A 23,129-nucleotide genomic window follows, 5' to 3' on the forward strand; every position below is an offset into this window, starting at 1 on the left:
CTCGGCTCCGCACCCCGCAAAGGTCCCCAGCAGCCAAGTCCAAACGTCCAGCTCTGCCGCCTGAAAGCAGCCGGGGAGGGCGCTCAGCCTCCATGCCGGGGCCGCCCCCTCCACGACTAGGCGCGACTAGACGCGACTAGACGGCCGGGAACGAAAGGGGAGCCCTTCTATTGGCTGCCGTCGGTGACGTCACTAGAGAGCGCCCGCCTCCGCGCCTGTCTTATTTAAAGGCGCCTGCCGCTGGCGGCGCTGGTCACGGGCTTTGGGACGCGGTGCCTGTACCCAGACGTCCGGTGTCCTTGGCTCCGGACCCCTAGAGCCTTAGCCCGATCGCGCAGGGAGCCGACAGCACCAGCCATCTCCGCCAGGTAGGTTGGCTCTGGGCCGGGCTGGGAGGTGTACCCTGGGCCAGGCGGCGAGGCGCCGGCCCGCAGTCTCTCTCCTGACCCCTCTCCGAGGACAGCCCTCTGCCCAGGTTCCGGGTCGCCCCGGGCGGAACGCTCAGTTCGTTCCACTGAGCGCGCGCTGCGAGGCGGGGACGGAGCTGGGCATATAGGGATACTGGAGGTTCTAGCACGGGTCTGGGCCGGGTGGACGATGGGCGCGGACCTGCGTGCAAACTCAAGCCTCTCTGTTGCGGTGCTTGTGCTGTTTCTGCCTCCTTGAGGAGCTTTTTTCAGCATCGGATCGAGCCCCGGCCCTGTTGCATAGGGGTTACTGCAGAAGCTTGGGGGGGCACTTTCTGACTTCTATGTTGGCACATGATTTTACCTCTTTAAATCTCTGTGCCCCCTTCTGTAAAATAGGACCCTTTACTTGAGGGGTTCCTGTAGGGCAGAATAAGAACCTGCATATGATTGTCATGTGGAAAGGGCACAGTCCGCAGGACCTGGTGATTATCTTGGAGAGCAGGTGATCAGCCTTATCCCCAAGGCAGCAGCCAGCAGGCCGGTTTTCCCAGTCATAGCAGACATGTGTCCATAGGCCTCTAGAGCCTGTGTTGGAGGGCCCACCCTCTACTACCCCAGGACCTGTTAGCCCAAACCAGTGTCACCTGGACTTGGGTTTAAGTTCCAGCTCTTCCCTTTCTTTGGGAACTTGGGCAAATCTCTGAAGGCTCTCTAAGCCTTAGTTTTTTCCATCTGCAAAATGGGACTAACAGCACCTATCTTCCACAATTGTCAAGCCAGTTAAATCAGACATTGTAGGTAAAGCACTTAAAATAAGGCCTGGCATTTGGCAGGAGCAATTACTGTTATTTTAGTTTGTGTGCATATACATTGGCTTGATCAGTCTTTTGACAGTAGCATGGTTGGTGCTTATGTAAGCCCTTGGTTTTCTGGTCAGACTCATCCACCAGCAAGGGGTATGATGATTGGCCTGGGTCTAATGAGTCTTTAACTGAACAAGGCAGATGGGATCATCAGGGTGAGGACCAGAAGTCTGGTACTACCTCCAGGTGCCTGAGTGTAAAGGGCTACTTTTAAAAGCCAGGTACAGTTCAAGGGAGGGAGTGGTAGGCATGGAGCCAAACTTAGATTAGAAACAAAATAGGGTTTGTCTTGAGTGGAGCCTGGAACTCAAATCAGGGCATGAGCACAGCTGATACCTTCTAAGTGATTTGAGGAGGGAAGGCCCAGCCACACCTCCCAAAGTGTTATTCACCAAGCTTTTCTAAGTAGTAAAAAGTCCCAGCTTCTGGCATTTACTCATTCAACAAAGAATAGCTGAGCACCTTCTGTGTGCCAGGTGTAGTGCTGGGCTCTGTCAACTCAGCAGTGTAAAAGACTGACATGGCCTCAGAACCCAGAGAGAAGATACTATCAGGTTCAGCGTTTTTGCCCTTTGCAACTTCTTCCTCGGGCAGCATGTGCTCCAACAGAAAAAAAAAAAAAAATTGAAATAATTACTGTCTGGAGAGGTGGGAGGGCAGGGTTGCCTAGAAGACTAGGGCAGCCTGTCAGGGGTTCTGGCTTGGTCATGTGAGCAATGGGGCAAGCATTTTAAGTAGACTAACAGGATCAATTGTTTAAAAATTTGCCTGTGGCAGCAGTGAAACCAGTTTACCACTGGTCAACTGCACATGCTGCTCCCCCCACCCCCCCTTAGCTGATTCCTATTCTTACTCATTTTTACCCAAGCCAGTTCAGCCCATCATCACTTCCTCAAGAAAGTAGACAAAGGCAGGACCTTGGTCTTCATAGCCATAGTCCTAAATGCTGAATTTTACTTATGGCATTGGTCTCCCATGCAAGCAGGATGGCAGGGCTGATCCCAGTGCCTCAGTGATGCCAAGTATAGTGCAATCTTTCAGAAAGTGTTGGTTGAAGGAACACTGGAATCCTGGCAACTAGCTAAGTCCCTGGAATGAAGTAGTGACTCTTCTAGAAACTGAGGATGTTTCATTGCATGCATTGAGTTGAGAAAAAAATTATAAAGTGTAACAGGGTGAAATAACTTTATAAATCTGGAACATTTTCCTTTTGGTGTGACAGGAATGACTGATGGTGTGAAGGAGCTTGGGACCGTAACTCCAGGAACTTCCAGGATCTTGATGAAGGTTCCACGCTCCCTCTGCTGTCCCCTTTGACCCACATTTTTCTCCCTAGGTTCTGATGCTGGTCTCTGGTAGAAGATTGCTCACAGCTCTGCTGCAGGCTCAGAGGTGGTGCTGTCAGCCCTCCAGAGACATGAGACTGGTGCAGTTTCAGACATCCCACCTGATGGGACCTCACCTGGGCCTGGAGTCAGGGAATGGTGGGGGAGTCATCAACCTCAACGCCTTTGACCCTACACTGCCCAAGACGATGACGGAGTTCCTGGAGCAAGGAGAAACCACGCTGTCTGTGGCAAGAAGGTAAATCAGCACGCAGCATCACCTGCAGCTGCTCCTCTGTTCCCCCTCTCCATCCAACCCTTAGCCCTGTCCAGCAGATAACCCCATTTTTCTCTCACCTGTTTTTAGTGAAGTGCCTTAGAACATCCGCAGTTTACAGAGGGGGAAATTAAGGCCCAGGGCATGTTATTAACCCAAGACCATACATTTGGGGGTACAGCTAGAACTATACTTCCTCACACTGCATTTTCCAGGGAATTAAGTCCCTGGCTGCCTAAGGGATCCAGAACTGGGGCCCTGAGAGGCACTTGTGATGCTGGGGAGGTGATTCGATTTTTGACTCCTTAGAGGAGTGCAACGAAGTTTCCTTAAAGTTGGTTCTTGGATTTGGCTGGATTAGGTATGAACTCCCTGAAGCGGGAGCAGTACAGAACCTGGTCTATCCTGCAGCCACTCTCAGATAGTATCTTCAGTTGCTAAATTGGCAAAACGTAGATGTTTGCCAATACACAATGTTTCTAACAGTTTATCATATTGTCATAATCTCAAAAGATTGGAAACTACTTTCAGAGCCCTCAATAAGGGAGCGTGCAGCAAGCTGTGTATCTGTACAGTGCAGTGATATGCAGCCATACAAAAAAAGAGGATGCTATATACAGTAATGAAAAGATCTCCAAGGCCTCCCTGGTGGTGCAGCGAGTTTAGAGTCACGCTGTGAAGCTGTCCGCAGCCTCTGCAGCGCGAGTTTGATTCCCGGCCGGCCAGGGAGATACCCACATGGCACAGCAGACCTCTCCTGCCTTGCCCGCTGATCCCCTCAGCAGTGTCTTTGATCCATCTGCCTGTTCTGCTTCCCGTTCTGTCTCTGGTGAATTCTCTCACCCTCCCATGCCTCTGACCTATACCCCAGTTCTTGTTTAAATAAATAAATCAAAAAAAAAAGATCTCCAAAATATATTTGTATATTTAAGAGGTGAATGTAGTATGCTTTCATTTGCATAAAGAGTAGGAGATAGTAGTGGGCTGAATGTAGTATAGACACATGTTGATTTCCAGTGCTGCACATCTGAAACTAAAAAAAATGAATGAATGCTAGAAGAGTATACTTAAAGTAGCTAAATATAAGAGAACACAGTGGTTGGAGTGACTAGAAGAGAGGCCTTTCCATTATTCCCATTTGCACCTTTTGAATTCTCTTACCTGGACATGTATTACCTACATGGGAAAGAATCAACACTGGAAAAACAATAAACAGCATCCCAGTATCAAAGGACAATAACCAGACTTGGTTCTCACACTGGCTCTGATGGTTAATAGGTACAGGAAACAAATTTTATAAAGCACAACTTGGAGCTGCTGTAAGACATCCCCAGTGCACCCCAGGATTACCAGCCTGCTCCAACCAGCCTCTCTCCTGCTTTGGTCTCTGCAGAGCGCTGGCTGCCCAGTTGCCCATCCTGCCACGGTCAGAGGTGACCTTCCTGGCCCCAGTCACACGGCCAGACAAAGTAGTGTGTGTGGGCATGAATTACGTGGACCACTGTAAAGAGCAGAATGTGCCTGTGCCTAAGGAGCCCATCATCTTCAGCAAGTTTGCCAGCTCCATCGTGGGGCCCTATGATGAGGTGGTCCTCCCACCGGAGAGCCAGGTTAGTGCCTCCCTAGTCCTTCCTCAGTCCCTCAGGCCACTCAGCCTAATGGAGTCCTTGTCACTCACTAGCACATTAAACAGAAATGGGATTATACCATTACCGTATAGTCCAACTAAGAAAATTAACATAATACTCACCATGTAATCCAATTGGGAATTTATGTAAATACCCCCAAAGATGAGTTTAAATTTGGGAACTGTTTTTTTGCTTTTATATCTAGGGTCAGTCAAGGCCACACATGGTTATCTCTCTTTCATGACTTTAATTTAGATCAGAAATCCATAAACTTTCTCAAAAAGCCAGTTAATAAACACGGTTTTAGGTTCTATCTAGTCTCCGTTGCAACAATTCAACTTTGCAGCTGTGGCTGATGCATAAATTAATGAACATGCCTGTGTCCCAGGAAGACTTTACAAAAACAAACAGCAAGCTGGATTCACCCCACAGGCCAGAGTTTTCTGATTCCTGATCTCAAACATTCCCCACCCCTGTCTCTCTTTCATGAGTGACCTTATGAGAAAACAGGCAGGTTGAATCACAGCAAGTTCCAGTCTGGATTTGTCCAGTTGTTCCCTTATTAGAGTCAGGTTAAATATTTTTTTGCTAAGAGTTACTATATAGGTTTTGGTTGGTTTGGGCTGCTGTAACAAAATACCGTAGCCTAGGTGGCTTATAAACAACAGAAATTTATTTTTTTAAGAATTTTTTTTTTTTTAAGATTTATTTATTTTATACAAGCACTGGGTACAGTCAGAAGCACCGGAGGGTGAGAGAATTCACCAGAGCCAGAGCAGAGAACAAAACAGGCAGACGGACCGAGGGCGCTGCTGGGGGGGCAGCGGGCGAGGCAGGGGGGGTGCTGCTGCGCCATGTGAGTTGCTCCCTGGCAGGCCAGGAATCGAACCCGCGCTGCAGAGGCTGCGAACAGCTTCACAGCAAGGCGCTCAGCCCATTGCGCCACCGGGGAGGCCCCCATCACTTACATTCTTTTTGACACTCAAATGGTCTCACTCTGACCAGTGCAGCCCATCACTTTGAACCTTCCTTGCTTTCTGGCCAAGATAGTCCAGGGTCATCTTCTGCTCACTGACTTAGAGTATTAGTTATTTCCCCCAAGGAACCAGTCTTTTCTAGTGGAAGCAGTTCTAGAGATCAACACTGAGTGTCAGGTATGCTTCTGACAGTAGCCCTGGCTGTTGCCATTAGAACGCTGTAGTTGCACTTTGCTGATTATGAAAGGCTGTGAGCATGTTCTCACTTTTTGTGTTTTTGGTGAACTCTCTAAGACTTTTACCCACGTTATTAACTACTGATCTTTATTGCATCACTTAAGTAAGTCCATACATTGAAGCACTTAGAAATCTGGTGCACAGTGGATTAGCTCTTATGACTCGGTCTCCATCCTTTTTTGGAGGTATCAAAAGTGACTTTTAAACTGTCCGCAGATAGGGATTGTTCTGCAGTCACAATGGGGAGATGCACCTGCATCCACTGTGGTGATTACAAAAGTGGTCTGCTGATCCCCACTGTTGGAGAGCCAGACCCTGAGGCAGTGTATGCACCCTCAGTACAGGAAGGGCCTCAATACAGGAAGCAGCTCACTGCTCATTTTCCACTCTGCAGGAGGTGGACTGGGAGGTGGAGCTGGCCGTGGTGATTGGGAAGAAAGGCAAGCACATCAAGGTGAGGTGGGAGGGGTGGTGCCATCTGCTCTGACAATGGGAAGTGTCCACACCTACTTGCTCCCAGACTCTGCCTTGCCCTTCGCCTAGCACCCTAGCTGTGACATCCTTTGTTATGGGGATTGGTGTCACTGATCTAACCTGCAAACTAGCAAATCCCCTGCCCCTATAGGCCACAGATGCCATGGCTCATGTGGCCGGCTTCACTGTGGCACATGACGTGAGTGCTCGTGACTGGCAAATGAGACGCAATGGAAGGCAGTGGCTGCTGGGAAAAACCTTTGACACTTTCTGCCCCCTCGGCCCTGCCTTGGTGACCAAGGACAGTGTGGCAGGTAGGTCTCTGACAACCCACTTGGGACTCTCCTTCCTACTCTTGCAGATGCATCAGAGTAAAGGAAAAAAAAGCAGAATGCCAGGAAGTGGGAGTGTGGGGTGCAGCTCTGTGTGGAATCCCCTCCCCAGCTGCCTTTTGCTAACTCCTGAGAGGGCAAGTCTCAGCCTGGGCCACAGGTTCTCCAGGGGGCTTCTTTCCCTACTCCCACTCTAGAGAACTACCATAGAGGTAGGACATCTACAGTTGGAAGTGAATTGCAAAGAACTGTTCCCCTGGTAAGTGGATCAGGCTTCCTCTAGCTGTCACTACCTAGAAGAATCTGAGTTTGAGGGAAGCCAAGCTGGCCTTGAGCATCACAGAGAATGGCTGTCATCAGGCCCATACACTTTCCACAACAAGGCAGCTACAGGAGTACTAATGGGACCTTACCCAGTCACCACATCCTCAGGGCAGCACCAGCCACAAGCAAGGGTACAATGAGCCAGGAGACAGAGGGCAGAACTCAGCCATCTGGGCAGGAGTGTGTCCAGGTGATTCAGCCCCACATCACCCTGTGCACACATCAGTGATGTTAAATTGTCTTCTGGCTGCCTTCAGGTGTGCTTGTGAGTATAAAACACAGCCACTAAAAAACGAAGTGCTGTTTAAAGCCAAAAATTTTTCAACTTTTCTTTCCCTGAGGGTCTGGGACTTCCCTCAACTCACTGACAGGCACTATACTTGGGGGGTGGGGGGGGGAGATACACGAAGATCTGAGGAGATCAGGGTCTGGGCAGAAAATGCTGAGTTGGAGTAGGCACAGCGTACAGGGAGGCCAGTGAGAGCCCCATCACCTAGCAATTCACCAGCTGGGTATAGAGGACAGTGGGCTTGGAGAGAAAGAGAACCCCAAGGTGGTGTTAATTGCGTTTCAGATCCACACAACTTAAAGATCTGCTGCCGAGTGAATGGAGAGGTGGTCCAGAGCAGCAACACCAACCAGATGGTGTTTAAGACAGAGGAGCTGATAGCCTGGGTCTCCCAGTAAGTTGCAATGGAGCCCCTTCCCATCCTCCATCCCTGACTGGCCCCCTCAGCACCTAGTCTTGCCTAACCTTTTTGTCCCAGGTTCGTCACTCTTTACCCAGGGGACGTGATTCTGACCGGAACCCCCCCGGGTGTTGGTGTGTTCAGGAAACCGCCTGTCTTTCTCAAGGTAGGTTGGCTTAAAGGAGGAGGGGGACCAAAAGCCCAGAAAGCCTGAAGACTTGGCTCAGACCTGAGAAAGCCAGCACTGTGTGTGTCACACTGGAGGGCTGATAGCCCCACGGCCACTCTGTTACAGAAAGGTGATGAAGTCCAGTGTGAGATTGAAGAACTAGGGGTCATCATCAACAAGGTGGTATGAAGGCTCCTACCACAAGCCCTGGACTTGCACAGGGAGAGACCCTTCAAGCCTCTTCTTCCTGGTAAGGGAGAAGAGCTGGAGTGCTTTCTCAATAAATGTCTCAGGCTAAAGCAGCAGCTTGGGTTCTACTACTGTGTGTTTTTTAGGGTTTGTTTCTAGGAGCCAGGTAGGATATTCTCACAGGGTGGAGCAAGAGAGAGCAGATGGACATACACATGCACACCCCACCAACCCCAAAGAAATTGCTGGGCTTGGGAAAAGATGGCTCAGCCGGTCCTCTCGTTTATCACACCAAAAGATGGAGGAGGCAAGAGATGACCAAACCTCAAAGATTTTATAGTCCAGCTAAGGGCGTGCATCATCCTCCCAGTCTCCAGGGCACAGCTGTGGTCTGTGGCTGAGTCTTCAGTAGGAGTGCCACCCCACATTTCTAGTTACAAATGAACTGCCGGATGAACTGTTCCAGCTTTTCCTGATTCTCTCGGATGGCAAAGGTAGGAGACAGATGGAGCACAGGGCCTGCAGAGCTGGGCATCTGCTGCAGCACCTGAGCATGGGGAAGGGCTATGAGCACTCCCCATAGGAGCTAAGCCCACTCCCAGAAAACTGGCATGACATCTCTGACCAGGCCTCAGTTCTGGGGTACAAGTGCTGCCTCTCAAACCACCCCCAGTATTCCACCTGGGAGTAGGAGGAGCCAGTGTTTGGTGGGACAGAGGGCCAGGAAAACAATCCTACCTTCTCTAACTACTGTCACCACATCTATTCTTGGGGGACACTGGATAAATCCCAGGGTGGGCACAGCAGGGCTCTCCTGAACATCTAGCAGAAAGGGGAACAAGAGCATGGGGAGACTTACCCCTAGGTCTCTAAAGGTCCAGATTGCACTGATGGCAAGATTTGGGTCTGCACACTCTGGAGGAAGAGAGAGGTGAAGGCTATAGTGAAGGCAGGCAGGCACAGGTTTCTCTCTTCCTCATTGCAAGAACCCACCAAGACCACAGTTCAGACTGGAGCCAGAGGCCCTGGGCACTCTAGCCCTTCTTCCTGGAGTTGGACTGTCACTGTCCAGCAGGGGGCAGCAGCCAACAGCCAACCCTACAACCTGGGAGTCTGACTGGTGCTGGACACTTACCAAAGAACCCTTCTTCCTGGGCAGTGGTCTGCAGGAACTGGAACAGTTGCTCCACATAGCCCAACTCTATGGGAGAGAAAAGGCCTAGACCCGGGGCCGCACACAAGCCAAGCCCCTGCCCTGAGCTCAGCCTCTGCCTGAGGACAGCCAGAGAAGTGTAGGCCTTACCTGTGTCAGGGAGCTGTCCCTTGTGGAGGAAGACAGCGGCCTGTGCAAAGGCCTTGAGCAGTGGGCTGAGCAGGCGGCAGAGGAAGAGGAAGAAGTCAGGACAGCGAGACTGCTGACTAAGCTGGAGGGGCACAGGTGGGGTGAAATCAAGTCCACTGCCTCCCTCCCCTCCCTCCCCTGGCTTCTCCCAACGTACCCTGAAATAGCGGCCCTCAGCCTCCTCAAAGTCATCACTGTCGCTATCAGTAAAATCCCCACTTGGTTTCCACAGCAGCTTTGCACTCAAACGCTGTCGCCCTGTGTCACAGGCTGGCCGGGAGCCTGGGGTCTGGGGGCCATGGGAGCCATTAATCCCTGTCAGGCTGGCCCATGTTCAGCCCTGAGCACCCCCAGACCAAGCACATGGCAGACCAAGGCACACCTGACCATGACACCTGCTGAGCCAATTTGCAGAGTTAAAGGAAGTGAACACCCACCCTCAAGGGTCACAGCCCTATGGGTAAGTGGGAGGCAGGGGCAGCAGGTGTGCAGAGAAGCTCAGACACACATTTATCCAGTCCTGCCATGTGTACAGGAGTGGACAGATGTGGCCTATCACTTGGGATGGGAGGCCGAAAGTGTCTAGGCCCCAGGCAGGGGCTCTGTCTCCAGCTGTCCCGCCTACCTCCTCAGCAACCAGGAGCCCACACTGGATAAGACGGTCTAGCACCTCTTGACAGTAGCAGTAGGAAGACTGGCAGGGCTGGGAATAAAAATCATCCAAGTGGCTTCAACAGAGTCAGGCCATGGGGGCAGATGGAGCCCTACCTACAGCCATGAGGGGGAGATCCAGGACAGAGCCAGGCTGGTGGGAAAGTCCTGACCTGCAGCAGCAGCAGGTCCTGGGGCAGCAAGTGCAGCAACAGCAGGATCTGACGGTACAGCTCATTCTGGCTCAGCAGCTCGATGCCCTGCAGCTCCCAGGGCCCCTCAGGCGGCACTCTGCCTGCCAGCAGCCCTCTCACAGCACAGGCTGGGGATAGGGCACAGATAAGAAAGGCAGCCATTCCCCTCAACCCTGCATGCACCCCACCCTCCCTGAGGCTTGGGGACTCACCGCCCACCGCCTCACTCAGGAAGGCAGGCAGCAGCTCAGCACTCAGACGCGCCAGGTGCATGAGACCTGGGCCATGCCTTGGAACCACCACCAAGTCCCCCTGGTGGACACGTAGCAGGGCCACATGTGTCCGCAGCAGGCTCAGCGTGTGCTGCACCAGGCAACGCAGCTGCCCTGAGAAGCCCACATCAAAGCCACGCAGCAGTGTCTCTTCCGTCAGCCAGGAGAACTCCCCCAGGAGCTGCGACAGGAACACACCCTGGGAGGGCAGTGGGGAGAGTGAGCATGAGGGCCACCCTTTGCCCTTGCCCCCCACCACACTGTGCCTACCTTCTGGTGCCTGAACAGCAGCAGCGTTGCCATGATGGCTGTGCTCATCACTGCCGAGCTCATGACACTGGCTGGGGCCGGGATCGAGGAACACTGCTTGGGCCTTGCAGCACCCGGCAAGTTTTCCCAGACAAGAACACTCCCCACTGCCTCCCAGGCAGCAGCCACCCCACCCACCCACCCAATTCCAGGGAAGGGCAGTGCAGGTCTTTCCGTGAGTGCTACCCTCCCCAGTAGAGCACTGGCATTTATCAAATACGTGCCTAGAGCCAGGCAGGGAGCTTGGACCTTCCCTGCTCTCATAGGCCCACCCACTAGTCCACAGTGTCTGGCTCAGAGAGACATTTACACAGTAACAAAGATAATTCTGTTAAGGGTTCATCCTGAGCTAGGCACTGTGTGAAGTCCCTTACATGCATTATTCAATTCAGTTACAGCTCATATTTACAACTGAAAGAGACCAGACTCAGAAAAGTAACAAGCCCCAGGCCAGGCTGGGTGTAAGCTCACATAGCTGTCTGGAAGCTCCCAGGTTCAGGTACAGAAACCCACTTGGGATTAAGGGCCCTGATAATGGGCTGGTCCAGGGAGGAGGGACTGCAGGATTCTCCCCCCCAAGCCCAGACCTAATTCCCCCTTACCATTCAGGACGTGACGGCTCAGCCTCCTGACCAGGAGCTGGTCCTCTGCCTTGAGGGCCAGAAGGGGCCCAGTTACCGGGGTCCACTCCTGTTCCTTCTCAGTGTCTGGGACAACAGTACTGGGATAAAGACACAAATCACAGGTTGAAGGGACCAAATCTACAATCAGTCATGGGGAGCCCAGTTTTCTCAAAGGTGAGGGATATTTCTCCATCCCAGCCCCAGGGCACTGTTCTAGATGACCAAGAATATTTGGTGAGGGAAAGCTAGAGCTGGTGATGTTTGTGTGTGTGAGGGGAAGGGAGCCAGCCAACAAGTGAGGGCCAAAGGGCTGTGCCTGTCTTGCCCCCAAAACCCACATGCATCGCTGCCCCTACCATTGGCCCAGCACGATGGGCTGCAGCAGCTGCTCCAGGGTCTGCCTGCTGCCCCAGCAGCTTCTGGCATTGATGGTATATTCCTGCTCAGGACAAGGCTTTCAGGTGGCCTGCCCTGGCCCATCAGGAAACCCGCCACAGCCCAGCTGAGGTAGGCAAGGCTATCCCTGCAGAGGTTCCAAGACAGACCCCAGGGATCTCAGCCTTGCCCAGCAGTTACCCTACCTTCAGGGAGAAGGGCTGGGCCAGATGCACACGGGCACAGATCCTACGGCTGCAGCCCCAGGCTCGCAGGCTCCGCAGGACAGCCAGAGCTCCTGCCCACAGCCCCAGCGGGACCCAGGCCTGCGGGGAGGGAGAGCTGTGTGAGCTGGCTCATCCAGGGCACCGCTTTCTCGGCTCATCTTGATCTCAGGTCCAAACTGGTGCATGACAATCTTGACCCTAGTTTTCTCACCCATAAAACAGGAGAAATCCCTCCTTAGTGACATTTTTTGAGGATGAAATAAGATGATGCTAACAGCCTAGGTAGGTATTGCAGGATGAATTGTAGGGGATTGAATTTCCTTTGTACCAACACCTTTGACCCAAGTCTAAGGGGGACTTTAGCCACAGGAAACAGTAATGTGCTGCCCTCTGGAGATGGTCCCCAGGGCCAGGAGGGTCTCACATGGTGTACTTCACGAGATGCATCAGGAACCAGGTCATAGGTGATAGCTGCTGGCACCAGCATAGCATCTGGAACAATGCCCCCCTGAACTGCTTGGACCACCAGTCCCAGCCATGCTTGGCCCAGGGCTGACAGCCTCGGCCCCTGGACCCCAGGGATTTCCTCCAGAAAGATGAGCAGGGGCTGCCTGCTGATCAGTAGCTGCTCCATAGCCTAGAAGGGGCAAGGGTGGCAGATGTCAAGGCCAGAGCAGCAATAAGACCCTGGGCCTGGCCCCATACACAACCACTATATGCACTCACCGCACGAACCACAGCCCTTGCAAGGACTCCCTCAGAGCTGTCCAAGGGGAAGTTGGCCTCTGGAGGCAGAAAAAGCCCCCCAAGTTTCCTCAGCAGAGCTCTGTGGGACAGAGGACAGAACCTAATGAGGGAAGGGGCTCAGGAGACGGGACGCAGTATGAGGTTAGTAAAAGCCTTGGCTCACCCAGGGTTAGCCCGAGGCCTGCCTGAGTACCCTCAGGCCTGGCATGGCTGTAGGTCCCATCTTATCCCACAGGCTGAGCTGGCAGAGGTTGGGAGCAGAGAGGTCAGGAAGAGGGCTTCTGAGGGGCTGCTACAGCACACCCCCATACATGTCCCCACACCCTTACCCCAGTCTGGGGACAGGCTTTCTTTACCTGAGGATAGGGGAGCAGGCACGTGGGTCCCAAGCCACACGGAGCACACCCAGGCCCTGGGAGAGCAGTACAAAGGGCAGCAGGATCCCGTCCAGGAGTGATTTGTGGGTGGAGAGGAGGACCATCGGCGAGCCCTACTCCGGGGAGAGGCAGAGGGAAGTGCCAACCCACCCCCCATGCTGAAGACTCAGGGAGCTGAACCCTGCACCTCCAGACCCAGGGCAGCCCCAGAGGGAGAGAGGGCTCAGCTGTGCAGTTCTTCCTCTGAGCGCATTTCCCAAAAGTAGAGGAGCGCTGTCGACAATTTTAAGGTAATGCACTGATGTAATGGTTGAGACCATGATGGAAAGACGTTAGAGGCAGCCCCGGGGGAGCGGGACCGTGAGACACAAGAGAAGGTCATCAAAGAGCAATGGATTTTTCCCACCAGCTGACATGGCTTGTCCTGACTTAAGGGCTGGGCCCAGCCCCCGCTCCCTGCATCCCCATCCCGATGGAGGACGGGCCTTACTCCCTGTGCAGCCTTGTGGACCATCTTCATCTGGCCTTTGTGGAGCTGCACGTTCAGGAAGAGGCGGTTCAGGAACCGCAGCAGTGCCCAGCTGAAGAGCCTGCAGAGAGAGTGTGTCTGAAGCATGCAGGTCCCACCCGAGAGGCAGGACCCCTCAGCATCTCAGAGGCCCTCCTCAGAGGCAATGATTATTACTGTCTCCACTTTACAGGGAAGGAAAGTGAGGCTCAGAGAGGTTACAGAAGCTGCTAACAGTGACAGAAAGCTGAGAAGTGGTGCTGAGACTGGAAGGCAGCCTAACACTAGAGCCCACGCCTGCGAGGTGCTAAGACTCTCCCAAGAAGACCTCATGGTGCAGCTTCTTGGTGTCAGCTTCATAGCACCTCCCTGCCTCCATCTACCCCAATGGACATGAGAAGACCAAGACTGCAGGCATAACCCAGCCCGATTTTTGCAAACTGCTGGGGAAGGTGAAATAAATAGGGAGGTTAGTAATACCAACAGGAAAGGGGGTAACTGAAGGGGCAAAACTCAGGAGTGGGTCGTCCAGAGGACTGATGAGGATCAGCGTCAAGTGACGTGTAAATGCAGGAAGCAGGGAGATGATGGACCCGCAGCATGTCTTCATTGGTGGCTTCTATTTCTCAGAGCACCAGGATGCCTCACTGGTGAGGCGTGAGCTGACAATGGAGGGTCTGAGAAGCAGCCTAGATGGGGGCCTTGGGGAGACCTGGTGCCTCTTTGGGACTCACATGCTTAGAGAAAACTGGTGTACCAGATGTCTTTCTCCAGCAGTTTGGCTGCTTAGGTACAGAGAAGGCAGGTAGCTGGGTTCAAACAGAACAGGGCTGTGCCTAGTGCCTTCTTCACAGGGGCATTATCATGACAAGCCCCAGGATGGAAGCGAGCCAGGAAGAATAGGCAGGAGGGGCTGATGTCTGTATGAAAAGGTGGTCAGATCAAAGCACTGAGGGTCAAGGAACTGGAAGTCTCAACAGAGTCAAAGAAATGTGTAGAGGGCTAGCCAAGCTCAGCTGACTTCTCAGCACTTTCAAGACAGCTGAGCCCCACATGCACGACCCTGTGCCCTCTTTTGCTAGTGACTCATTCACCCCCTGGTTCTAAATATCTACATGCTGAAGCTTTGCCAATGCATGTCTCTAGCCCAAACTCTCATGAGCTCCAGGCTCCTAGAAGTGACCGCTTCCTAGTGACTCCACCAGCATCTCAGAGATCTGAAACTCTGTCCAAAACATTTTTGGAGGGCCGATTCACTCCTAAGCCTGCCTTTTCCATGCATAAGATGTACCAGAAACCCGGCTCTCCCGTGAGTGCCCCCTTTTCCCGGCTGTGCTACCACTTTCCAGCCCATCAGTGAGTAAGGCTGACTTCCTAACACTCAGTCCTTTTTTCCAGTCTCCCTGTGACACCGTCCAGCCATTGTCACGTCTCACCTGGACTTGCCTCCCAGATGGTCTTATGTTCTCTACTCTTGATCCCAATTAATCAAGTTATCATTCCCTATTTAAAACCTTTCCATTGGTTTTTACCACACTCAAAAAGCAGCCCAAACTTCTGGTCTGGCCCTGCACATCTGGTGCCTTCATTTTTCGATCTCATCTCCAACAGCTCTCTCACTTGTCTGTTTCCAACCACATCAACTCCTTAAGCAAAGCTGGCAACAGCTCATCCTGTTTCCCCCATCCTCATACGCTAAGGTTGCTCCTTTGCCTTGTTTTGCCCCTGACTTACAGGTCTTTTCCTTCCTGCTAGGTATTCTTAGTCCTAGCCCTAGTCTGTCCTTCCTGCTGCCAAGTGTACCTCTGTTCATTCTGACCTTGTACCTCTTCATTCCTTGGAACAATGTCCTACATCCAAGAAAGCTCAAACCTGTGTCAAATGTGGGAGGCAGCAGGTGGTAACAGCAGGATTAATGTGGGAAGAAGCATAAGATCTATAAGATCTGGGAAACTACCACCTCCCTCTCTCCTGCTCCACCGGAAACTGATCTGGGAAGAGGTAGAAAGATGGAGTCAGCCACAACCAGGAGCTCTTGTGGGTAACCCCCTTAATTCCTACCCACAGGACAGACAGTACCCAGGCCTGCAGTGGGCTGGAAGCTGGGGACTGAATCAGATCAAAGCCCTATCCCCAGGAGAGGTTTTACTCAAGAAGCTGATGTGGGGCCTCCCTGGTGGCACAAGGGGTTAAGATGCAACCTATGAAGCTAACCACAGCCTCTGCAGCACAAGATCCCAGGCCAGGGAGCTACCCACAGGGCGCAGCAGACCCTCTGACTTGCCTGCTGCTTCCCTCAGCAGTGTATTTCAGTTGATCTACCTGTTCCATTACCTGCTCTGTCTCTGGTGAATTTTCTCACACAACCCCCCCTCCATACATATACCTCTGGCCTGTTCCCCAGTTTTTGCATGCATAAATATTTTTTTAAAAAAAGAGGGCCTCCCTGGTGGTGCAAGGGGTTAAGATGCAACCTATGAAGCTGTCTGCAGCCACTGCAGCACGAGTTCAATCCCAGGCCGACCAGGGAGCAACCTACATAGCGCAGCAGGACTCTCCTGACTCGCCCGCTGCTGCCCTCAGCAGTGTACGTCAGTCAGTCCGCCTCTTCTGCTCCCCACTCTGTCTCTGGTGAATCCTCTCACCCTCCACACCTCTGGCCTGTATCCTAGTTCTTGTGTGCATAAATAAATGAACATTTTTTTAAAAAGTTGATGTGGTTGGAAACAGACAAGTGAGAGAGCTGTTGGAGATGAGATCGAAAAATGAAGGCACCAGATGTGCAGGGCCAGACCAGAAGTTTGGGCTGCTTTTTGAGTGTGGTAAAAACCAATTGAAAGGTTTTAAGTAGGGAATGACAACACGATTTATTGGGATCAAGAGCAGAGAACAGAAGCCCTGGGCAGCAAGTCCTGATGATCCCACCAAGGAGCTACCTGTCCTTCAAGGTCTCGCAGAATCCAGCTCAAGGGCTCCCTCAGGCTCTCTGGCCAACACACCCTCTGACTCCCCAGAAGAAGAGTCCAGTCCTCCCCTAGCCTAGCCAACACCCACTCTCCAGAAGGGCAGAGGACTCAGTCTGCCCCTCAGCACAAAGTTACCTAAGTAGGAAGGAGTGGGATGGGGCCTGGACATGTCCCAGGATGCGCTGCACCTCTTTCTTCACAAGGCTGGGCACCTGGCCTTCACCAGTCCCTCCTGGAGCCCTCCCTGAGAGGACATTCTGCACCCTAGTGTGAGAGAAGAGTAACAGGTTGGAGCAGGTCACCCAGGGCACAGTCTCCAGCCTCCAGTCTTCACCCGCCCTCTTTAAAGAAGAGCCCCAGGCAACAGTAACACTCAGCCCGCCAGACCTCTCACCCACCCTGCCTGGAGCCCTTATCTCCTCAAGAAACCCCGGAAGTGCCAACCAAACCCCAGTCCCTGCCTCCTCACCTAGTGTTTTCCATGATCTTCTGTGGGGCATCATCACATGGGGGTATGTGCTGCTCCAGTGACCATAAGAAATAGCAGAGCCTCCGAACAAGCCAGCCCCGAAACCTGGGGAGAGTTCCCAGGGAAGGGGAGGAGGAGAGCTTCCAGAGGGCCCACCACCCCCACCAGGGCAAACAGAGTGCTGTTCCATCAGGAAGGGATCACACTCCAGGTACATTGCCCAGGAACCCCAAGCTCACAGCCCAAGAACACCAGAGCTTGGTTTATTATAGAGCAGGCCCAATCCCACCCCTCTCCCTGCTGAGCAGGGCACAGGTTCAGGGCCTGACATACAGCGGGTAAGCCATACATACTCATAAGAGGAACTACAGGAGAGTTGTAAGCCTGCCTTACCCCATCTATGGCTAAGAGAAAAGAGCAGAGGCCCTTCCTTTTTCCATCAAGGAAGAAAATGACACCACTAAGCAGGGGTCCAGCCCCAGGGGCCCTGCCCCTGGCACCCAGGGGCCCTGCCCACCTCCATGCCCCATCCCCCCCACACCTCCCTCCCCTTGATCTACCTGGTGTTCTCCTCCTTCACCAGGATCACACTGCAGAAGCCTAGATCTGTTATGCTTCTGTGGAAAAGGGATTCCTGCCCGAGAGGGAGTAGAGACAGCATGTCCTTGGGGGGGTCCTTTGAAACTAGCAAAGGAAAACCCCTGCTCTGTCTTCTGTGGCCTTTGCCTAATAAACTATCAAGTCTACTAGAAGACAGGATTATAACACAACCTTCCCAAAAGATTGACCCCAAATCCTAAAGCTAGCTCAGGAGGAAATGTTCTATCATGATAACGGAAGGGCCGCATTCTCTACAGAGAATTCCCCCCGCTCCCACTGTACCCCTGCCCGCACCAGGGTAGCATATTAAAGTTTCTGAGAAATGCAATAGTCAACAGCAGAGAACAAACAGCCTGGATCTCCACCAGAACCCTGGTTCTCATCAATATCAGCAGATGGCATGGATGCAAAAGAGGACTGAAGCATGTGTTAAGTGCTGGGGGACGCTGAGTGAGCAGAGTCCCCAAAACTGAACAACAGGACTCATGCAGTAGACATGGTCAGATCACAAACCTCTGGCCACATCCTACCTCCTCTCAGATCCCTCTGCACTTTCCCACCAAGCTCTCCCAGGCCTGAAGGCCAGCCACAGGCCAAGAATACAACCAATATAGTATATCCAATCACTTGAAAGGGCAGAGGCATGGGCAGGGGAAGGCTGAGCTTGGAAGGATATAAAGGAAGCTGTTTCCCAGAGTCACAGATCCCTAGACCAAGCTACCCCACACTTCCCAGGGTGGGGGCACAGCCTTCATCACTTACCCAACTCTTAGGAGTGCAAGTCTGGCAACAACGACCCACAAAGGGGCGGTATTTCCCTAAAAATGGGGTGACAGCCTCCAGCTTCATCCCAAAGCCTGAGGACCACAGGCTGGTCTGGAAAATGGCCATAAGGAGAGATGAGAGGACTCAACGTCCTTAGCACAGGAAGGGAAGATCTAAGAGTAAAGGGCACAAGGTGGGAGGAAGGAAGCAGACGGTGTTCTGGGAATGGGAAGGGTTATACTACCTCCCGGCTATTCTGACTACTCCTCTGCGGGGCTTGGAGTCTGGGTTTGGAGTCCAACATGGTGTCCACAAGGGCCTACAAGGTCTGGGAACCAGCCACCTCACCTCTCTCCTTCTCCACAGGAAACGGACCTGGGAAGAGGTAGAAGGTTAGAGCGGGTAATGGGAGTCTGGGCTACAACCAGGGGTTCCTGGGATGAAACAGACAACACTCAGGCCAGTAGTAGTGGAAACCTGGGCTGGAAGCTGGGGCTGACCCAGATCAAAGCCCCATCCCAAACCTGATGGTCCTACCAAGGAGCCACCTATCCTTCAAAGGTCTCACAGTGTCCAGCTCAAGGGCTCCCAACGGCTAACTTGAAGATTGGTTGTCATATCAATAACCAACTGCCATCTCCCAGCACAGCTGGGAGACTCAGATCCCTTCAGAGGGAAAAAAAATATATGGCTGGATTGGAATGAGGATGCATAAGACTACCAAAGAGGAACAGAACCATTGCCACAAAGCCATCAGGTCCTGTTTAATGATCTTCTCTACACCAAAGGACAGCCCTTAATCGACTCATCATTACAGAAATGTGGTCCAAACACCAGGTGAGGGGCAGTTGAGAGTTCACATTACAGATAGATCACACACATGTGTTCCCAATGAATGCTCATCTAGTTGGAGACAAAACAGATTTTTCCACAATCAATTACCTCTTACAAAGCACTTTCTGCAGAATAGCCTACTTGGTATCTCCTCAGTCCCCTACTCCCCCTACCCCAATATTCCCCTGAACCAATAACATCCCTCTTATATAAAACAGTTCTGAGCCCCTCCTGATCCAAAAATTTAGCTCTAAAAAGCCCTCTGTCCTGATCTCTCACCTTGTCCCTGATGGGTGGGCTGGTCCAGTTATTTATGTTATTGCTACCCCCACCACACTACGCACATAGGAGTACTTTCCTTCCCTGCCTTCCCACCAAATTCTGCTCATGGTCCAAAGCCCATGTCACCTATGGATCACACTCCAGGTCTTCCTTGGTTCCCCTGGTCCAAGCTTGTTGGCCAAGGAGCCTCTTCTAAACTGAGATTTCACTTCCATACATTCTATTAAAGTGTCCTGAGGAAAGGGCTACAACTGACTCATTTCTGTATGCCTGCATTCTGTTCTGCACGGAGAAGGGACCCAGGGAGTGCTAGATGACTGACTGTAACATCTTTTCAGAATTCTTCTGGATGTTTCAACTTCTCCCAATTTGCCCAGTTTAGAACCATGAAGCCAAATGGTACCAGGACAACGATTCCTAAAGTACACTCGTTCTGATAGATTCATCCTACATGCACTTTGAAAATGTTCTCACAGCCCCATTCACAGGCCTTTAGCGCAGGAAGCTCCCATGTCAAGGCTACAATTTGGGGAGTCCGGCCTGCTTTTCAGGGAAGATGTCAGCTCCCCAGCCTCAGATCATCCCCACTCTCAAAATCTAATCTGACTAGTTCTGTGCTAACCCCAACAGGTCAAAAACCAAGGGTAACATCTGTTCACCAACTAAGTCAACTACTCAGCACACACAATTCAGAGGTCAGTTTCTGGGGTGTAACTTTCTAGCGCCCAAGTCCCCAAATGGGGATCTGTCCATGTTGTTGTTCCTTCCTAGTTGCCCCCTTCCTTTGCTACCAGAGATGGCAAAGTGGCATCCAAAGGATGAAATATAGTTCACATATGTATTTTCTTTGGTTATGCAATATTCTAAAACTTGATGAATTAACATTAACATTTAGGGCCTCCCCTGGTAGCGTTGGTGGTTGAGCGCTGGGCTGTGAAGCTGTCCACAGCCTCTGCAGCGCCAGTTCGATTCCAGCCAGCAGGGGAGGGTCCCACATGGCGCTCAGACCTCTCTTGTCCAGCCACTGCTCCCATCAGCAGTGTATTTCGTCAGTCTGCCTGTTCGGTTCCCCGCTCTGTCTCCAGTGATTCCTCTCACCCTCCTGCACATCTGGTCTGTACCCTGGTTCTTGTATAAATAATCTTTTTTAAAAAATTTTTTTTAAAAATTAACATTTAAAGCTAGACAAGTAATTACATAAAAAATCTGGGCTTCCAATGGACACTGTTAAAAAACAGACCTGAGGGGCCTCCCCGGTGGCGCAGCGGTTGAGCGCTGGGCTGCAAAGCTGCCCGCGGCCTCTGCAGCGCCGGTTCGATCCCCGGCCACCAGGTGAGGGTCCCACATGGCGTGCAGACCTCTCCTGCCTCCCGCTGCTCCCCTCAGCAGTGTACTTCGGTCCTTCTGCCTGTTCTGCCACCCCCTCCCGCCCCGCTCTGTCTCTGGTGAATTCTCTCACCCTCCCTCCCTTCTGACTGTACCCAGTGCTTGTATAAATAAATAAATAAATAAATCTTTTTAAAAAAAAAACAGACCTGAAGCTTGGCATCTCTGGCATGCACCCCCACAGGGCTCGGCTGGCTGTTTTTGCCTTCCCATCTGCCACCACAGCCATCTCCCGCCATGCCCGGCCCCGAGGCACAGCCGCGTCTGCTGCGAGTGCTCACAGGGTAACATCCAAACCCACACCTCCATCTGGAATGTCCGTGCCCCACAACGAACCACAGGTTGAAGGTGACCTCTTCACCCTCGGCCAGCCCACGTGAGGGATGGGGGCCGGGGCCCTCAGAAACCTCTACCTCACCAGACCCACGGTGAGCGTCCCCTGAGCAAAGGTGAATGTCCCGGAAGCCCCTCTGTGGGTCTGGGGTGCCAGGAGTCACAGGATAAAGAAAAGCGGGGCTCTCCAAGGCCGCCCTCAGGCCATGAGCGCCCCAGCGGGATTCATTCGCGCCAAGCATACAGGCCCCACAGGGTTCCGGCCAACCCCGACTAGGCCTGGGAAGGGGCGCCAGCCCGGCTCTCTGAGCAGGAAAGGCCCTGGATAATCCTGGGCCAGACCGAAAGCCGCACCTCAGTCCTTACCTCACACCTGCCACCAACTCCCGCCAAGCAGCAGCACAGGCCACACAGACCGGAAGGTAGACCTGCGGCCTCTACGAGCAGCCTGGGAAGGCAGCCCTAACAGCCAATTGGAACTCACACAGGGCCCGAAGTCCCGCCCCCACGGTGCCCAGCCCCGCCTCCGCCACGCAGCACGCTGTGTGGCCACGTGACCCGTACCAGGGCTTGGCTGACCACCTGAGCTGGGGAGGGGGAGCTGACTGAGGAAGGGATTGGTTTGGGGGTTTTTTTGTTTTGTTTTTGGTTTTTTTGTGGGACCCTTAACGGCAGTGCGGGCAGCCCCGCAGCCCAGCGCTCAACCGCTGCGCCGCCAGGGGAAGCCCAGGAAGAGATTGGCTTTTAGTGCTCATGAGTGAGGGCCTGTGCACTTGCTAGTGTGCTCTTCCCAGCATGGCCCGGCAGGTACCTAGGGGCCCTTGGAGATGTGAGGGGTCGCCTGAGGTGGGCAAGGTTCTGGCAAGAGGTTGCCAGGGAGTGAGCTCTTCATGAGCAAATGAAAAGTAGTCTTGAGAGGGAGAGTGCTGAGGGTCTCACAGCAGTGTGAACATTCGTGACACAATTGAACTGTGCATTTAGAAATAGTTAAGACGGTAAGTTATGTTGTATATTTTATCCCAATTTAAAAAGGAAAATATCTTACACCTGTGCGGTAGATAGAATTTTAAGATAAGTCCCAGTGCCCAAGCCCCTAAGTAAGCCTCACCCCGTGGATACGTGCAGGGCTTGTACCCTGCTTCTAACAGATGCAGTGTATCAAAGGTGATGGGATGTCAACCCTTAACTGGGTTATACTATATGGAAAAGGTGAAGGGAATTGACTGGTGTAATTAAAGCCTCTAAGCAGTTGTCATCAAGTTTAGCACCAGGAAGATTCCTAGGTGGGTTGAACCTAATCAAGTGAGAAGGGGATGTTAAACTGTGCCCAGAAAATGGGAGAGAAAAAATGTGTTATTTTAAGCCACTGAGTTTGTGGTAACTTGTTACACACCAGTATCTGTTACACGAGTCAAACTTAACTGGATAAAGACAAGGGGTGGGTTGGGTGAAGATGTGGGGGCGTTGGTGAGGACACCTGTGAGAGAGTAGACCAGCATAGCCATTGTGGAGTAGCTTAGTTAACAGTGCACGTTCCATACAAACCAACACTGCAATTTCATTTCCAGCTATAGGCACAAAAGCAATTGACACAGGCCCATAGGGTGTGTATTGCCATGTTCACTGTGGTGGCTTGGGAGCAGGGATTGATGGAGGCACCCTAGGTGTCTATCTCTGGGACAACAGGAAGTGCGAGTAGTTCACACTATGGAGGATTATGCAGCAGCAAGAAGAGATTTAATGCACACACAGCAACATGGATGGGTTTTAAAACAATGCTGAGTTTAAAAAGTGAGAAGCAGTTTGAAAACAAGGAGACTACCATTTGCAGAAATAAAAAAACACAAAGACAATATCCATCTTGCAAGCATACATAAAATGGGAGGGGGGACCATTACTGTGTGGAAGGCAGAGGAAGTGGAGTACAGAGATGAAAGAAAGTAAAACAAGAAGGGAGAGGGCCTCTCTGGTGGCA

The 23,129-nt window shown here is 52.3% G+C and overlaps 2 protein-coding genes across 3 annotated transcripts; one reads left to right on the forward strand and one right to left on the reverse strand.

The window, feature by feature from the left end:
• The first annotated feature begins 225 nt into the window (after positions 1-225).
• On the forward strand, positions 226-10,774 carry LOC119259217 (fumarylacetoacetate hydrolase domain-containing protein 2A). Its single transcript, XM_037527860.2, has 8 exons — positions 226-368; positions 2,610-2,857; positions 4,269-4,485; positions 6,112-6,171; positions 6,343-6,505; positions 7,422-7,530; positions 7,615-7,702; positions 7,832-10,774. The coding sequence occupies exons 2-8, from the start codon at positions 2,616-2,618 to the stop codon at positions 7,892-7,894; spliced, it is 942 nt and encodes a 313-aa protein (XP_037383757.1). The 5' UTR covers positions 226-368; positions 2,610-2,615; the 3' UTR covers positions 7,895-10,774.
• GPAT2 (glycerol-3-phosphate acyltransferase 2, mitochondrial) lies at positions 5,215-21,622 on the reverse strand. Of its 2 annotated transcripts, XM_037527858.2 has the most exons (22): positions 21,521-21,622; positions 18,564-18,694; positions 18,317-18,430; positions 17,515-17,588; positions 16,955-17,059; positions 16,621-16,749; positions 13,502-13,601; positions 12,991-13,124; positions 12,614-12,713; positions 12,312-12,524; positions 11,867-11,986; positions 11,642-11,724; positions 11,265-11,383; positions 10,624-10,694; positions 10,294-10,552; positions 10,061-10,209; positions 9,862-9,939; positions 9,394-9,525; positions 9,198-9,318; positions 9,030-9,095; positions 8,754-8,809; positions 5,215-8,441 (listed from the first exon to the last, which is right to left on the reverse strand). In XM_037527858.2, the coding sequence occupies exons 2-22, from the start codon at positions 18,621-18,623 to the stop codon at positions 8,325-8,327; spliced, it is 2,400 nt and encodes a 799-aa protein (XP_037383755.1). In that variant the 5' UTR covers positions 18,624-18,694; positions 21,521-21,622; the 3' UTR covers positions 5,215-8,324. The 2 variants fall into 2 exon arrangements, with proteins under 2 accessions (XP_037383755.1, XP_037383756.1); XM_037527859.2 differs by lacking the exon at positions 18,317-18,430.
• Between the last annotated feature and the right edge of the window lie 1,507 nt (positions 21,623-23,129).

The sequence above is a fragment of the Talpa occidentalis genome, unplaced genomic scaffold (genome assembly GCF_014898055.3).
Source record: "Talpa occidentalis isolate TD23 unplaced genomic scaffold, MPIMG_talOcc4v2.1 talOcc4.5, whole genome shotgun sequence".
NCBI lineage: Eukaryota > Metazoa > Chordata > Mammalia > Eulipotyphla > Talpidae > Talpa > Talpa occidentalis.

Coding starts and splice junctions, on each gene's coding strand:
- LOC119259217 (XM_037527860.2), top strand. CDS start 2,616: ATGCTGGTCTCTGGTAGAAGATTGCTCACAGCTCTGCTGCAGGCTCAG. Junction 2,858..4,268: donor ACGCTGTCTGTGGCAAGAAG/GTAAATCAGCAC, acceptor TGGTCTCTGCAG/AGCGCTGGCTGCCCAGTTGC. Junction 6,172..6,342: donor AGAAAGGCAAGCACATCAAG/GTGAGGTGGGAG, acceptor CTGCCCCTATAG/GCCACAGATGCCATGGCTCA.
- GPAT2 (XM_037527858.2), bottom strand. CDS start 18,623: ATGTTGGACTCCAAACCCAGACTCCAAGCCCCGCAGAGGAGTAGTCAG. Junction 18,431..18,563: donor GTAGTCAGAATAGCCGGGAG/GTAGTATAACCC, acceptor GCCATTTTCCAG/ACCAGCCTGTGGTCCTCAGG. Junction 17,589..18,316: donor CTTGCACTCCTAAGAGTTGG/GTAAGTGATGAA, acceptor CCTCTCGGGCAG/GAATCCCTTTTCCACAGAAG.